The sequence below is a fragment of the Watersipora subatra genome, chromosome 7 (assembly GCF_963576615.1).
Source record: "Watersipora subatra chromosome 7, tzWatSuba1.1, whole genome shotgun sequence".
NCBI classification, from domain to species: Eukaryota; Metazoa; Bryozoa; class Gymnolaemata; order Cheilostomatida; family Watersiporidae; genus Watersipora; species Watersipora subatra.
The window spans coordinates 37,926,639-37,944,271 of NC_088714.1; the positions used below are offsets into that span (position 1 = coordinate 37,926,639).

The 17,633-nt window shown below is 36.0% G+C and overlaps 1 protein-coding gene across 1 annotated transcript in view; it reads left to right on the forward strand.

Annotated features, from left to right (window-relative positions):
- The window catches only part of LOC137400140 (DNA repair protein RAD51 homolog 1-like), a 56,584-nt gene that overhangs the window by 27,689 nt on the left and 11,262 nt on the right, over window positions 1-17,633 (forward strand). Inside the window, exons 2-8 of the mRNA XM_068086455.1 lie at window positions 1,823-1,880; window positions 5,934-6,058; window positions 7,559-7,696; window positions 8,367-8,462; window positions 9,652-9,765; window positions 10,265-10,359; window positions 10,787-10,900. Of these exons, the coding sequence (XP_067942556.1) occupies window positions 5,951-6,058; window positions 7,559-7,696; window positions 8,367-8,462; window positions 9,652-9,765; window positions 10,265-10,359; window positions 10,787-10,900 (665 nt within the window). The 5' untranslated portion in view covers window positions 1,823-1,880; window positions 5,934-5,950. The remainder of the gene's footprint in view (window positions 1-1,822; window positions 1,881-5,933; window positions 6,059-7,558; window positions 7,697-8,366; window positions 8,463-9,651; window positions 9,766-10,264; window positions 10,360-10,786; window positions 10,901-17,633) is intronic.

Sequence of the window (17,633 nt, forward strand, 5' to 3'; positions counted from 1 at the left end):
TGACACATGAATGAAGAACATTTTTGGCTTTTGCTCCTTAGATTCTGTGGCTCAGCGTGCGCAACAACTTCCAGCTTAAAGTGCAAGTCATATTTCATTCATTTCAAATGAGTACATGTTCAGATTCGGAACTGGTTGACATGGCTAGCTTTTATGTTCAAATCGGGCTCCGGGGAAGTTCATCACTTGAATCTAAGTACGTTTTGATGAAGTACGAAGTTTTCAATCTATGCAATTATAAAACCAGAGATTCAAGTATGTATGTTCAATGCATAGCATTTTGTTTCAGAAAACAGATTACTGGCGGCTACAAATTGGATTCAAGTAGCAACGGTCTTTTATTACAATATCTTTATCTCCTTTTTGTTATGGGTTGATATACCGGTAAATTATTATTGAAAATTACTGTTTTGTGATTTTCAAACCTTTGATTACTAATTAGCATAATGAATGTCAAAGCGACGCTCTATTAAAGGTAGCGTTCAAATACAGCTGACACTGAATTTTTTAACTCTTTTTCTATAGTGGCATGCTATTAGAAGCGGTGTTCAAATAAAGGTGGGGGTTCAAATAGAAGTTTTACAGTAACTATAGGTGTGGGAGATGGAAGGTATAAGCAGTTATATAAACATTTGAGTTCAGATTTAAACTCCAGTTGTTGTGGATGCGAGTCGTTATGCTGTTCATCAGTTGCTATTGACTAGAAATAGATGAAGGTAGAAAGAATAGATAAAAATGAACAATATCCGCTATAATAACTAGTACTGTCATCCTTACATCATGTATGCATCCGCTAGCCCTGCTTTAACTTTGGGCTCTTGATATGTTCACTTGTACATCTGATTGTTGACTTGCAACAAAGTTCACATTACAGTTATTTGGTACCAAAAGACTCACCATGTTTTACTCTGCTGTGTTGTCGGTACAAATTATATGGAAATGTGATTACAAGCTTTTAAAAGCTCAAAAACGAACAGCTAATCGCAGCCATCACGAAAACGCCATAGATCGGAATCCGTTTCCAAAACGGCTCAAATGGAACGTAGTTAAACACGATGGTTTCTGTTTACGCTTTCATGAAACCTCATTCGTCAAAAAAATTTCACAAATATACTTCACATATTCAATAAAACCATGTTTATTGTCCTTACGCGTCTATTTCATCATTATTGTAATGCTGTCACTTTGGGCACTGATATTTCAAAACCGACCGTAAAAATTCGTTCAATTTGTTAACCTTAGTTTGAATGATTGCATATCATCCTCTGATAAACATGGCAATCCTGCTGGTCACCTGTGATAGTCGAAAAATGCTGCAGAAATTATTTGGGCTGTTTGGCAGGAAGTATGGGTCACATGATCAGATTACGACTAGACAATTAGACCAAGCCGATATAAAACTGTAAAGTAGCGAGCATCTATATTTGATACTGGAGCTTTGGTAAAACCTGAAGTGTTTGTCATAAACTAGTGCTACGAGAAGGTTTATATTGAGCTTTTTATTGGCCTTTCAATTCGCGTGATGACATCACGTGTCAAAACAATTACCAAATTGTTTGAGAACCTCGTCACTATGAAGAGATTCCACACTAAGGCGTTTTCGTGATGGCTGCGATTAACTGTTCGTTTTTTAGCTTTTAAGAGCTTGTAATCACATTTCCACATATTTTGCACCTACAATGCAGCAGAGTAAGTCATGGTGAATTTTTTGATACCAAATTATTGTAATGTGAATTTGGTTGCAAGTAAACTTTTAAGAATTTTGATTGCCTAGGCATGCTCTCAATACATGCTCGCAATATTGGCTGTAATTCTGTTTTAGGAAAAGCTTTAAAGAATTAAAAGTCTTATCTGCTTTCTTTCCAAGTTTTTTAAACCAGGTAAGCCAAATCTTTGATGTTGTTCTGCTGAGTGCATATGTCCTAATTTGGTAGTTGCCGGTGAATGGAAGGGAACACAACTCTTATATTATAATAAATAGTAGAGCAGGAACATAAACTTATCTTTCAGCCTTTTCCTTCAGAGGGTGGGCTACTCAAACAAAGATGTTTTATAGTCAGAAATTTATGCTGAATTCAATTATAAAATTTCTACACCTATGTGTTTGCACATTTATGAGCTAGAGAGCACTTTTGAAATGGGAGGGTGCAACTCCAAGTTTGCTTGGAAAGCCTTACATATCAGACAAAGAAAACTATTTTATAATCTCGAAAATTAAAAAATGCTTTTATTTGAGATTAGGTGAGTCAACTCTCAGCATTTCTTAACCCATACCAAGTATGTAGCAAGACTGCTTGTTTCATTGTCTTCATCTAGTCAATGAATGAAACCCTAGTCAGAGTGACTAAACATCAATATGACATGGCCAAACATTATTCAAACAGATGGTTGATATTGGAAGAAGAGAGCATTCAATGTGAAATTGCTCAAAAAGTGCTAAGCAATGACAACTTTGATGAGAGTTCAGACTTGTTATGTCATTATGCCTGTTATAAAAAGTGTTGTAACAAACTCGTTATGGAAAAAGCTGAAAAATGTCATGAGAAGAGACAGAAAGAATGTGATACAGCAGAAGAGGTGACACTAGATATTTATTACTTTACAAATTCATGATGATTACTCCATGATGATGGTACTTTGGTGGGAGAAAAAGAAAACATTTTCATTTTTGTCTGAACATTTTGTGAGCAGTAAAACTATCTCTTTGCAGTTTACATCACGTGTGATAGCGTACAATTTGAACATAAATGTATAGATAAATTACATGATGATCCTTCCTTAGTTTTTTGCATATGACCACTCAAACTACTATGCAGAGATGACTAATCTGAAAGTATTGCATAGCAACGTGTATGAGGCTCTTATGAAGAAGGGGTGTTTTACTTATCAATCACGACATCACTGTTCATTCAGCTCTATGGCTTGTGATCAATCTATTGAGCAAACAGTTGAAAGAGACTCAGTCTCACGGTGGAATCATAGGGTTTACCAGGAAGTCATCGGCCTCTCAACGCTGGACTCTATCTCACCTGGAACGAACAGCTGTACATACAGACATAAAGAAGATGCTAGTGCTTGGTGATTCGGATGCAGCAAATTATGAGATGCGTGAAAAGGCATGGAAGGCTGATGAGGAAATGAGGGAAGTCATGAAAGACTCATAACAGCGAGAATAAATCTGTTTGCGTTTCAAACCACAAAGCTAGTATATATTACCAGTGGTGCAAAAGCTTCCATGGAAGTGAAGCAAGATTTTGAAATGGCAAATGTGATAGGAGAGAAACAGTTTTCAGAATTAGTCCAGAAGAGGTTAAGTACTCAAGAGATTGATTTTAAGGCATCCATCAAGTCAAACAAGCTCAAAACCTTCACCACATTATCATAAGCTAAAAAGAAATCAAAAGAAGAAGTACTAGAGTGTTCGCACAGACTGTTTGATAATTCGTTAATGATCAGCCAACAGCGTACCTTGGATTTGAGAAAAGTGTTATTATTCTCTTTTTGCACCATCAGCTGATGTTGACCAGGGACCAGCTGAATTATTCAGCTGGTCCCTGGCTAACTCTGATGACTCTATATTGAAGACTGCTAAGTCGGCTCTGATGGCTGCTGTTGAGAAAGATGTTGATGATCAGCCATCAATCTGTTAACCAGGATCAGCTACCCGTCTTTGACGCCGTTGTGGTTGATGCTTTGGCCGAAATTCAGACTTTGAAAGCTCCTCCAACTTTTGGCATGGTTGCAAGTCCGCTTTTGCACCGGATAGTTAGTATTGCTAGCGTATATCACACATGTCGTGTGGATTTTGTTTGTGACACATACCCTGATATCAGCATTAAAGCAGGTGAGAGAAGTCGTAGAAGTGTGAAAGGAAGGCAGAAGGTTGCTGTGTTTAGTCCGAACTAATCAATGCCAAAATGGTCTGAATTTTTAGCAGACGACTCAAACAAGACTGCCCTAGTGAAATTTCTGAAGGATACATGGAGCAAGTCAACTGTGAAGCAGAAACTAAATCTTGTAATAGCTTTTTCTCAAAAATGCCACATGATCAGCTATGACCTTGATGGATCAATCGCTGTAAGCTAAATAGATAGTTTGACATCAGACGACGAGGATGCAGATACGCACATGTTATCCCATACCGCAAAGATAATGGAAGACAAAATTAGCTCAAACGTTCTAGTCAAGTGCCAGGACAGAGATGTTTTCCTAAGCTGTCTCTCTCTAGTAGATGAGCTGCCATCACAGAAACTCATTTACTGCTGTGGTAAGGAGCCGTTGACAGAACATAGGCTGTCTGTCTACCGTCCTCACACCCGAATGATGCAAAGCACTGCTCGGGCTCTATGCTCTAAGTGGATGCGACAGTGTAAGCGCATTCTATTCCAAATGGAAGATAACTTTCTTCAAGTTGCTAAAAACCATCCTGAATTCTGTAACACACTGAAATCATTGGGAACATATTTTGAAGTTGATGGTGCAATAAGAGAATCTATTGAGACATTCATATGCAGATTATATGGTGGAAAGACAAATTCCATCAATGAAGCACGGTATAAGATATTTTGCTCACCGTCTCGCACATCACAATCAAACCTACCACCCACACTAGATGAGTTAAATCTCCATATATCTAGGGCTGCCTATTAGGCCGCGATATGGAGAAGAGTCAAGCAAATCATCATCAACGCCCCATCCCCCAGCAACATGGATGGTTTATGGAAGGTGGAGAGCTTAAAGCTAGATGGCTGACACAACAACCAGCACCTCCTGATGTGCTCATGGACATGTTTTGTCGATGCAAAACTGTGTACCAGTCTCGTTGCTGTCAGTGCAACAATACAGATTTCAAGTGTACAAACATGTGCAGATGCAGCTGCTGTAGCAATACAAATAAAGAGGATGGAGATGAAAGTAGTAATGCAAAATTAGAAGGTGAATTAGGTTAGTATTTGAGTGGTATCGTAACCAGAGGTGTGCTTCATGTTTGATTAGAATACATATGTGTCACACTGTATAAAAGACTGACTAATTGCGATTTCACTTGCATAATTAAGTGCATGGTTCAACATAATAAGCATTAATGATGAATATATGTATACTAAAATATTATATATACATAGTCTGAGTCTTTAAAAATACTTTTCGTTTTGTTTTGCAGATCTGTAATAATATAAGAGTTGCGGAATAACAAGGACAAACTGTAAAGCTGCCACAATATCAACCAAACTGGGAATACATAATATTATATAATACAATTCTAATATCCTAATATTTGAATAATTAATATTTTGGTGTTATCAGAATTGATTCCAATTTAGGTTGCTGCTAATTATTTAGCATTCATATGCTATTTTCATTATCACATTGTTGATAGAAGCACATAAAACATTACAGACATTTATTTAATTAAAATAATATATTAATTATATTGCTCAAAAATGAACACTCTGAAAGGTGTAGAAACCAGATATTTGAAATCTGCTCGAAATTCTGGTCTAGATGCCACTCTTATCGCATAGCCCACCTCCAAAAGGAATAAATCACTTTTTTGACAGCTTTTTGATGCCCTCCTGCTCTACTAAAACTTGTTAGGAGCATATCTGCTTAATGTTCTAAACTATAACTACATGTATTATGAGGTAAATGCGAGTGGAATACAACTTCTATATTATATGGAGCATGCTAGGTGATTTCATATGACCTACATGTAGCTGTATTACAAGGTGAAATGAAGGAGAATACAACTCCTACATTTTACTAACCATGTTGAGTTTTTAGGTTTAGTCTAGTATTATGAAGTGAAAAAAAGGAAAATAAAACTCCTATATTACAGTAACCATGCTGGGTGCACAGGTCCTAGCTCAGTGTTCCCGACTGAATGGCAGGGCATGTAGGTTTAGTCATTTAGCTATTGTAGGTGATCATTGTAGGTGAGCCGTTTGTAATAATGGCCATGCAGGCAGCATGCTCAGCATCCACATCCAATGCTGCTGCACAGCAGGCAGTGCAGGAAGAGGAGGAAGTTTGTGGACCTTTGCCCGTTGCCAGGCTTGAGGTGCTTTCCATTTTCATTCCTTACTTTTTTACTTAACTTCGGGTTCTACTTTCACATTACATCTTACAATACAGTCATCTTGAGTCATAACCGCCCCAACATACTATACATAACGTACTATACATAACGTGCTATACATAACGTACTATACATAACGTACTATACATAACGTACTATACATAACGTACTATACATAACATACTATACATAACGTACTATACATAACATACTATACATAACGTGCTATACATAACGTACTATACATAACATACTATACATAACGTGCTATACATAACGTACTATACATAACGTACTATACACAACGTGCTATACATAACGTACTATACATAACATACTATACATAACGTGCTATACATAACGTACTATACATAACGTACTATACATAACGTACTATACATAACATACTATACATAACGTACTATACACAACGTGCTATACATAACGTACTATACATAACGTACTATACATAACATACTATACATAACGTACTATACATAACGTACTATACATAACGTACTATACATAACGCACTATACATAACGTACTATACATAACGCACTATACATAACGTACTATACATAACGTATAATACATAACGTACTATACATAACGTACTATACATAACGTACTATGCATAACGTACTATGCATAACGTACTATACATAACGTACTAATTGTTTGATATAATTTGGAAATAGCTTGTAAATACTATTGCATTAAAGATCAACTTACACAACGGTATATTTTATCAGAAAGTGTCAGTGTTTTTATCATTTGCGATTTTTTTTTATGTTTGAGGTGGTCTGACTGACAGGATGTTTTAAGATTAAAATTGGCAAAACATGATCGGGGTTAGAACGCCTGGTTTCAAAAAAGCGTGATTATGACATTTATAGTTGCAATATAATAGTCGATATTAATGAGAGAGATAGGCAGGTGAGTAACTGGAGACATCGTCATTTCAGCCTGCGATACTTATGAGTGTATTAACCCCAGTATCAAGTTTTCTTGATTTGATTTTTGATTTTAATCTTGTAACATCCTGGCAGTCAGATCACCTTAAACATGAAAACGATCGCAAATCATAGAGAAGTGCCAATATTTTTGGATAAAATTACCAAAATTTTGTGCAAGTTCATCAGTGCAACTACTTGAAGATTCTTTAACTAGTTTTTATAAGGAATGCATGCTTGTTGGTAGTACTTGTTGGTAGTACTTGTTGGTAGTACTTGTTGGTAGTACTTGTTGGTAGTACTTGTTGGTAGTACTTGTTGGTAGTACTTGTTGGTAGTACTCTGACATGGTATTGATCTTACTGAAAGTAAGATTGATTCATCCAACCACCTATTGGCAATCGAATTACCTATGAATACCAATCCTATCCAATTACCTATGATTAGTTATGATTAGGTAATTTACTAGACATTTACTGTTAATTGCCACTCGTGCAACAATGAGTCATACGGTCTGTCTTTGCAGGCATGTGGTATCAGTGCGAGTGATTGTAAGAAGCTCGTGGAGGCGGGACTTCACACCGTAGAGGCTGTAGCATTTACCCCTAAGAAGGCATTGGTCGCGATAAAAGGGATCAGTGAGGCCAAGGCAGATAAAATAATAGTACGCATTAAAATCTTTATTTCTATTATTTTTCTGTGCCGGTGTTACGCGAGTATTATCTATATATCAATCAAAAGGCTATACAGTAAATAGTAATTCAAACTTTAATGTTAAAGCACTTACTTAATTTTTTACAAAATTATCTTAGAAACGTTCTACCTGCCCTCAGTTTTTGCCACTTCTCATCGGGTAGATCTAGCCATATTTTAAGTCTGCATGTGTTTACCATGAGTCCCCTGTTGCCCAGGATGTTTTAATTTACAATAGACCACAGGTGGGTGTTTAAGGAGCTGGTTCTCTGAAACCACAGGGTTTAGAAGCTAAATAATTTTGACAACCAAGGGGAGGGCGCAGAGCAAATGTCTGTGAAGTGCTGACAAAGTCGGGCAGAAGTCATGGAAAAGCAGACACACATGCGCATGCGATGACAAAGAGGCATTTACTAATATAGATTGTTATTGTATAAAAACTATATAAAAATATTATAAATGTTCACTTTCATTTACATGTTTTGTACGTACTAGCAAATGTTTGTATGTAAAATCTAAAATGCAGTGCCAGAAATAGAAGCATGCTTCTGTGTGTAAACTTTTTTGTCTTCAAACCTTAACTGCAGTTGAATAACCTCGAGTTAACTTTTTCTGTCATTTTTGTCTTTGACGTCTTTTAGGCAGAATGCAACAACATGGTTCCAATGGGTTTCACTACAGCCACAGAGTTCCACCAGAAGCGTGCTGAAATAATCCAATTGACAACAGGCAGTAAGGTGGACAATTTTTATGTTTTTACTACAGGTCCTAACACTTGCCCATTGTCTTTTAGTATTTACCTCAGCTAGTACTGTAGTCTATACCTCAGCTGGTACTGTAGTCTATACCTCAGCTAGTACTGTAGTCTATACCTCAGCTGGTACTGTAGTCTATACCTCAGCTAGTACTGTAGTCTATACCTCAGCTAGTTCTGTAGTCTATACCTCAGCTAGTACTGTAGTCTATACCTCAGCTAGTCTTGTTTTCTGTGTACTTATATGTCTATCGTGTTGTATCATATTGCTAACCATGTATGACATTCGACATTTCAGAGGTACAAAAATCCATGTTGTGAATGAGTCATCGTTATACGTACATCCCTCGTTGTCTAGGTCTAGCCCAGGGGTTCCCAACCTTTTTCATTCAGTTCCCCCATTATGCCTTTTCATAAATTTGATTCCCCTCAAACTTTTAACTCACAAAACTAGAAACAACTGATACAAATTATAATCTCATTTTATTGTATATATTTAAATACATAACAACATATTATTAATTTTTATACAGCACGCATACAACACACAACAATACATGACCTTCGGCATGGCGGTGAATTGGTTTAGGACTAGGTTAATTCAATATCCAATCGAAATCTGGATGAATGTATTCACATATATCTTGGCTCTGACTAGTAGCTCATTATTAGCAACTAGTGTTATAAATAAAACTAAAATGTTAAATGATGAAACTCACATGGCACTGCAGGACATGAATTACAAATTTAACAAATCAGACACCTCTCTGTTTCACCCTTGTATATTCAAAATTACCCCCTAGGGGGAATTCTTCCCTGGTTGGGAACCGCTGCTATAGCCTCTATGTGTCCTCTCAAATTCATTTAGCACCGATAGCCTCTATGTGTCCTCTCAAATTCATTTAGCACCGATAGCCTCTATGTGTCCTCACAAATTCATTTAGCACCGATAGCCTCTATGTGTCCTCTCAAATTCATTTAGCACCGATAGCCTCTGTTTGTCCTCTCAAATTCATTTATCACCGATAGCCTCTGTTTGTCCTCTCAAATTCATTTAGCACCGATAGCCTCTATGTGTCCTCTCAAATTCATTTAGCACCGATAGCCTCTGTTTGTGTCCTTAGATTACATTATGACTATATTTTCACCTGCTGATATTGACTTTCATTCAGGAATTAGATAAACTTTTGGGTGGTGGCATAGAGACTGGCAGCATCACAGAAATATTTGGAGAATCTGGAACAGGGAAGTCTCAGATCTGCCATACGCTGGCTGTAACTTGTCAGGTAACGTTTAAATCTGCCATTCAGTAGCTGTGACATGTCAAATAATTGTCAAACTGGCCATTGCTGGCTTTAGCATGTAAAATAGCTGTCAAACCTGCCATAAGCTAAAGGTAACATGTCATGTATCTGTCTAACCTGCCATAAGCTAACGGTAACATGTCATGTATCTGTCAAACCTGCCATAAGCTGAAGGTAATATGTCATGTATCTGTCAAACCTGCCATAAGGTGAATGTAACATGTCAAGTATCTGTCAAACCTGCCATAAGCTGAATGTAACATGTCATGTATCTGTCAAACCTGCCATAAGCTGAAGGTAACATGTCATGTATCTGTCAAACCTTCCATAAGCTGACAGTAACATGTCGTGTATCTGTCAAACCTGCCGTAAGCTAGCTATACCATCTGGTTATTATCAGTTTAGCCCTAATCTTTGGGTATTTTTCACTTCGCTTTGCAGAATACATGTACGCATTTCAGTATTTTTTGAAAATTTTCAGCTGCCAGTAGACATGGGAGGAGGAGAGGGTCGTTGCCTCTATATTGACACTGAAGGAACCTTTCGTCCAGAACGACTTTTTGCTGTCTCTGAAAGGTTTGAACTTTACTTTTGAATTGAATACATTTTTATTAAGTTTTCAAGTGGAGTCTCATTACATTGCTGCCATTTTTGTTTCACGTTATGAAGGACCATTATATTATGTCTATTATAATCTTAGGTAGTTCCGTGTTATGAAGGACTACTATATTATATCTATTATAATCTTAGGTAGTTCCGTGTTATGAAGGACTACTATATTATATCTATTATAATCTTAGGTAGTTCCATGTTATGAAGGACTACTATATTATATCTATTATAATCTTAGGTAGATCCATGTTATGAAAGACTACTATATTATGTCTATTATATTCTTAGGTAGTTCTATGTTATGAAGGACCACTATATTATATCTATTATAATCTTAGGCAGTTCCATGTTATGAAGGACCACTATATTATGTCTATTATAATCTTACTAGGTACCAGCTATCTGGAACTGATGTAACAGATAATGTGGCTTGTGCGCGGGCTTACCACAGTGACCACCAGATGCAGCTGCTCATGCAGGCTGCTGCCATTATGTCTGAATCTAGGTGAGATGAAAGTACGATGTAGTAATTTGATGTACTAGGGGGTGACTGCAGCCAGTCCACAACTCAATTTAATTGAAGCACATCACTATCACTACAATTTATTGTATGATTTTGCAAATGTTCGTCTCCACATTCGAAGACATTTCTAGCACACAACTTCAGAAACTGCAGATTTGTAATGCACTACATATGCTCCCTTTTTTCTTGGTATTATTTGAGTCTAAGTCGTTAAAACAATCTTAAACGCTAGAAATTCCCCTGTAATACAGCCCACGACCAAAGTGATATTGGAAAAAAGAAAGGGTACTGCTGGTTGAGAAATGCCATATTAGCATTCAAATGGCTCTGCAGTGCAATAGGATAACTGCAATGGTAACTGCAATGGTAGCTGTAATGTACTGGGTGTTACTATGTACAACAAACAGCCATAATAAAAGGAAAAGATTATATGTTTGTATCTCTCCCCTGCAATAAGAGAAATGCAATATTAGAAGTAAAATGGCAAGCTGCTGTATAATATACAGTTTGAAAGTTGGTTGTGTTGAATGTAGAATGGTTTTGACAGCAAGCTGTAACCAAATTGAAGAAATGTGTCATGATCACAAAAACCATGGTTAAAGATGTGGTTGCGTCAAATTTGAGTTGATCTTAAAAGAAAGCATTTTTTTCTCTATCAGTTGATATGTTGTTTGTTATGTTACGCTATCGCATTGCCAAGATATTTGAAGATTAAAACCGAAAAAATCTGATCGCCTTGAAAACGCTCAGGCCACAAAAATGTGCCCAGACTTGCCCAAAATGATGTCACGCGTTATACAACCTGTCTCTATCTCTCGTATTCACATTGGCTATTTGCGATAAAAGTCTAGTCTTACGCGGCTCTATTGGCATATATCTTATTTTGTATTTGCTCATGTTGGCTAGAATAAAATTTTAAATCCAGCTACAGATGCATTATTATGAATATTTCAAAGGCATCAAATAACGAAAATTGAAAATTTGTTCTACTCAATTTCTCCAAATGTTGTGTAAACATTTGGGTACTGACTACCAATTCTACCGGTCTACGGTAATTCTGTCAAGCTAACTATGTTGAATAACGTCTTTGTATCAGCACAGTTCCGCCGCTACCCATACTAACGATATACAGCCTCCCATAAGTCCCGCCCACCTTATGTCCGTCGCCTATCCTTGGGGCGGGGCTGAATATCATTGCCTACACCGACTACAGTACTAGTTTCTTACTACCGTAAGTAAGCCGCGTCTTTGGAAAGAATATACATAGGGATAGAGTTTTAAAGATGAGAAATCTGCTGCAAATTGGATTTGAACTCACATTCTCCAGTTCTGTGGACATCCATATACCATATCCAATTCACTACAATATTCTGCAAATCATGTTTTGTATTATCTTCAACAATATTATTTTATTATATAATTTTTACAAGCAGAAACATTTTCATCTCGGCATAAAGCTTTTATTAAAAATATCAAGTCATTAAACAACATATCAACTGATAGAGAAAAAAAATGCTTTCTTTTAAGATCAACTCAAATTTGACGCAACCACATCTTTAACCATGGTTTTTGTGATCAAGTAAAAGTGTCACATAGTTTTAGCTGATACAATAAGACAAATTCATCTACTGCAACAAACTCAAACAAAACATTATGGTTTATGCAGCACACATTCAAGTCTCTCTTTCCCCTTTATGGCAGTTTCCACACTGACAAAGCTTCTTCGGCTGGTGGGACGACATCAACATTCTGTAATCAGTAAAACAAATGCAATAAATATATGTCATTCATAGATATGTCATTCTAAAGCGTATCTATTGACAGCTTCCAAATTGGGATTTTGATAGATTGCGAGTGTAATTTTAAAAACGAATAAACGTTTAACAAAGGTACAAGTACGCCAAGCCAACGATTCGAAGCTTTGGTTCTGGAAATTAAAGATTTGCATTGATCAATCGATTTTCTTCACTTTCTACAAGTGAAAAGTGAACATCTAATGTCAAATCATAAATCTAATTTACTAGATAAAGATGCCACAGAAAATTTGAAGCAAATGTAGCTAGGTGAACCGATAAAAAATATAAAACGATGATTAGTGATAGCAAAAAGTTACAATTTTATTAATTAGTACATGTATTAATGAGTACTAAAATATTACCTTTAGTATATTCATCAATCTAAGCCATTGTATAGCTAGATGCTAAAGATTAAAAAGAAGCCGTCAAGAACTTACTGTACATACATATCTCGCACGCGCAGGAAATTACATTTTAGCCTCAAACAGGAAAATATAATCTGAATGTAAACTCAACAGGAAACTCTATAGGAGACTCAAAGTAAAAGATAAATTTACCTCCATTCTCCGAGCTTCCTCCGTAGAACTTTAACTACCTGATGCCAAGAAAACTCGGAGTCACCTTCGCAGTAACTTTACAGCAATTTTACAATTACATATATGTTGTTCGCCAATAAAACGTCGATCGAGTAATTCATTAAAGTAACGATGTTAATTAATTTAGTAAATATCGATGTCCATGCGAATTAATAATAGAGTAAAGTCCCTAAATTTGAGATCACAGACAACGCGTTTTACGAGTGATAACATTTATTACGGCCTATATAAAACTTTCGTGCTGATGATTGGCTAGGGGAGCGACCTCATATTTATCGCTCGTGGTTTCTTTTCAGATATATTGCTTGTGACGTCACGAAAGAAGCACCCGCTGGAACGTGAGCTTTTTAAAAGAGGGCCTCATTCAAATGCATATATTTCTGGACAGGGTTGGTCTACAAAGACAAAATTGGCATCAAATTGTAGCTGATGTTTTAGCTTTTTATGGGTCTTAATTTCATTAAATCGAATTTTTTGACGCAACCACATCTTTAAGTCGGGTGTTTGAGATTTTAGAGTTATCTACACTAGCAGAAGGAGAAAATTCTCTGTTATTTGCAAAAAAATTTGATTCCATCTTAATAACAGCAGGTTTTATGGTCAATAAACTGAATGCATGTTTACCATTAGTGTGAAAACATAGTTCTGAGAAAACTGGTGTTAAAGTTTGAGAAATGAAAACCAATGCACAATTCTGTTTACATTTCAAAACTTCATAGCAACCAATATCAAGAAGTTGTGATATTTATTTAGATTTTTGTATTTATATGCAAAGAATTATGCTGAATTTAAAAATCTAAACAGGTTTTAGTTGGTTGTGATAGAAATAGCTGTATATTTATAAGAACGTGTAGGCCTTTAACTTAATTATGCAGATATTAAAAACGGCTTGGCAGCACCGCGATATTGGGCACAGCCGTAGTATCATCAAAAAAGTCTCTAGAAAAATAATAACAGTAAAATATTGCACACCATCGGTCACTATATACTTTGATCTTGTAAATTCGAAGGATTTTTCTTATAATTAAATTTTATAATAATCTTCTAAAATCGAATAATTATTTTTATAATTAAATATTGTAATAATCTTATAAGAATCGTTAGAAAAATATCATCGTCATTTCCTTTACTTTCACTGCTTTGGGCATCAGTTGGGATACCAAAGTACTCATTATAAGTGTCCAAAATGTCTGTTATCTTTAAAATTGGCAAAAAAAGAAACCATTACTTGTCAGTACTTTTACGTTAATTACAGAAACCTTTGGCAATTGGACAATGCCATAGACGGGTGAAATGTGCACATTTTTCTCGTGAAATGCGCACGACTAAATGGTTCTACTCTCTGTCGCATGGCTTTATCGGCGTTTCGTTGGCTGGTCTTAATTTTGATTAAAAAAGGCTTGTCAGGTTTTAATGGCGATTTTAGGCCAAATTAATCTGTCTAGTTATGTATTATCTGATCAGATGGGTAAGTCGAGAATATTGTCGAGAATTTTCAAAGACTTGGTAACATATTTAAATAAGTTTATATGTGTTTTGTATCGTTATTAACTTATTATACTTAAACGGCTCCATACAAAAATGTTTAAATTTGTTGATGGGATTTCGGGACAAGGGTTTGGGTACAGCATTGATGAATAATTTTCGGAAGTTTAGTGCGCATGTGCATTTATCATAAATCTCCCAAATACGAGGGAAGCTAGTGTTTGGGAGTGATCGTGGGAATACTGCGGGCTTTTCTATTATAGCTTTACAATCATATATTGTAAGAAAACTAGTGTGAGTCGTATTAATGGTAAAAAAGGTAATTTATAACGTTATTTCTTTAGACTTGATAGCAAAAGATTGTAGACAAACCTTAGTGAACATCTTAGGCTCAATCTTTGAAAAATCTGTGAATTTGTCTAGTATTTATTACTCAATTAAAGTGATGCAAAGAAGCCAGAATTAAAGTTAAATAGGCCGGCTGTAATAATTATAGATACAGTTTTAAAATAGTTTTTACATTTACCGTTGGGAACAGATAAGCTCATTTCGAATATAAGCCGACCCTATAAAACGGCCTTAAAATGGTAAATTTATCAAAAAATCTCACAGATACGCCCTAAAAACCGTAACATGCTGTACGTGCCCATCACAGTCAAAAGTTGTTGGAGAGAATTAATGAAAATGATATCATTGTTTTATTAATGCTAAAAAAATTTCAAATTCTAGCGGTACTATTAATGCAAATAAACTCGAATGAAGTTGGTATCAATATGTATGTGACGAGTGTAAGCAAGTGATCACGTGACCGACCAATCACAGACTGTTATCGCAGTCATAACATACATTAGCTATCAGCCAAGTGCTGCTTTACATTCGCCGCATCCTTGAAAAGGTTACTAATGTATTGCAGAATGAACTTGACCCCCTTTCTACCGCGTTCTGTGTCAGAGTTTCCAATATTATTATAGTCTACCGTGCTCTGTGTCAGCAGAGTTTCCAATATTATTATAGTTTACTGTGCTCTGTGTCAGCAGAGTTTCCAATATTATTATAGTTTACCGTGCTCTGTGTCAGCAGAGTTTACAATATTATTATAGTTTACCGTGCTCTGTGTCAGCAGAGTTTACAATATTATTATAGTTTACCGTGCTCTGTGTCAGCAGAGTTTCCAATATTATTATAGTTTACCGTGCTCTGTGTCAGCAGAGTTTCCAATATTATTATAGTCTACCGTGCTCTGTGTCAGCAGAGTTTCCAATATTATTATAGTGTAAGGCATTATTATTACTGCTAGTAATAACATAATAACTTCACTAGTACTGATGTTCAATAAAGGTTCACCCAAAGTCTTTTGTTTTACAATTAGCGTTTTACAAACCTCCGTAGCTGTATTGAGTCTCACATGACTGGTCACGACTAAGAAGAAATTGCAATAAAAATAAAGCTTTTGCAAAGCGAAACGAAGCTCAGGATGGGCTGTAAACATATCTTCTATTGGCTCAAAGTATGTGGATGGTTGTTCCATTTTAATTGGTAATTGTTTCCTTAACTGATTACATAGTTAAAAACGTTTTGTGCAAAGCTTACTAAAGCCGCACAAGCAGCCTTTGGCGATGCACTGTGCCATGCCTGTGCATGCGCTGTGCCGAGCCGCACTACGCTGCTCGTGGTACACGACGAGCTAAGTTAGCATAATGTCAATAATGTCTTTGCACTTTGAGTGTGATCAGATTTATGCATGTATAAATCAACCCCTTTTGGTTTTAAATTAGGCTTATATGCAAGGATATATGGTAATTTATGACTATATATTAGACATCCCTATAACATATATAGTAGGTCCAACATGTATCTCTTTTTAAGTAAATTCCACAATGCGTAAATAGTTGATGTAAAATCTTTGCTTCGTTTCACATAAGAAATTCCACAAACCATCAAATCGGTGCGATTTGACTCATGAAAGTCTCATAGTTAGCCTTAAAAATATCGTTTTGCTTGTCGCACTTAGGAGAGAAAATGACATATGGTGGTATCCCTATAATCGAGGTATATCTTTAACCACCATTAGTACGGTTGGAGGAGAAATTTAATTATAAAATATTAGTATTGTGTTTAAGATGATTCTAAAGGTTGACTTGCAACAAAATTCACATTACAGTTATTTGGTATCAAAAGTTTTATCATGTCTTACTTCACCATGTGTTGTAGGTCCAAAATATGTGGAAATGTGATTACACGCTCTTAAAAGCTAAAAAACGAGGAGTTAATCGCAGCCATCACGAAAACTGTAGGTTAGAATCCCTTTATTTCGAAGACGTACTCAACCCGTCGTAATTATTGTTTTGACACGTGATGTTATCATGGGAATGAAAAGGCCAGTAAAAAGCTCAATATAAAATGTCTCATAGCACTAGTTTATGACAAACACTTTGGATTTTATCGGAAAGCCCGGATCAAATATATATGTTTGCTACTTTACAGTTTTGTTTCAGCTTGGTCTAATCATCTAGTCGTAATCTGATCATGAGACCCATACTTCCTGCCAAATGGTGCGAACAATTTCTGCTGCATTTTCCAACTATCACAGGTGACCAACAAGCTCCTCATGTTTATCAGAGGATGATATGCACTCCTTCGAGCTAAGGTTAAAAAATTAAACGAGTTTTTAGGCTAGGTTGTGAAATATCAGTGCTCAAAGTGACAGCATTACAATGATGATTAAATAGACGCGTAAGGACAATAGACATGATTTTATTGAATGCGTGAAGTATATTTGTGAAAATATTTCGGCGAATGAGGTTGCATGAAAGTGTAAACAGGAGCACATTGTGTTCA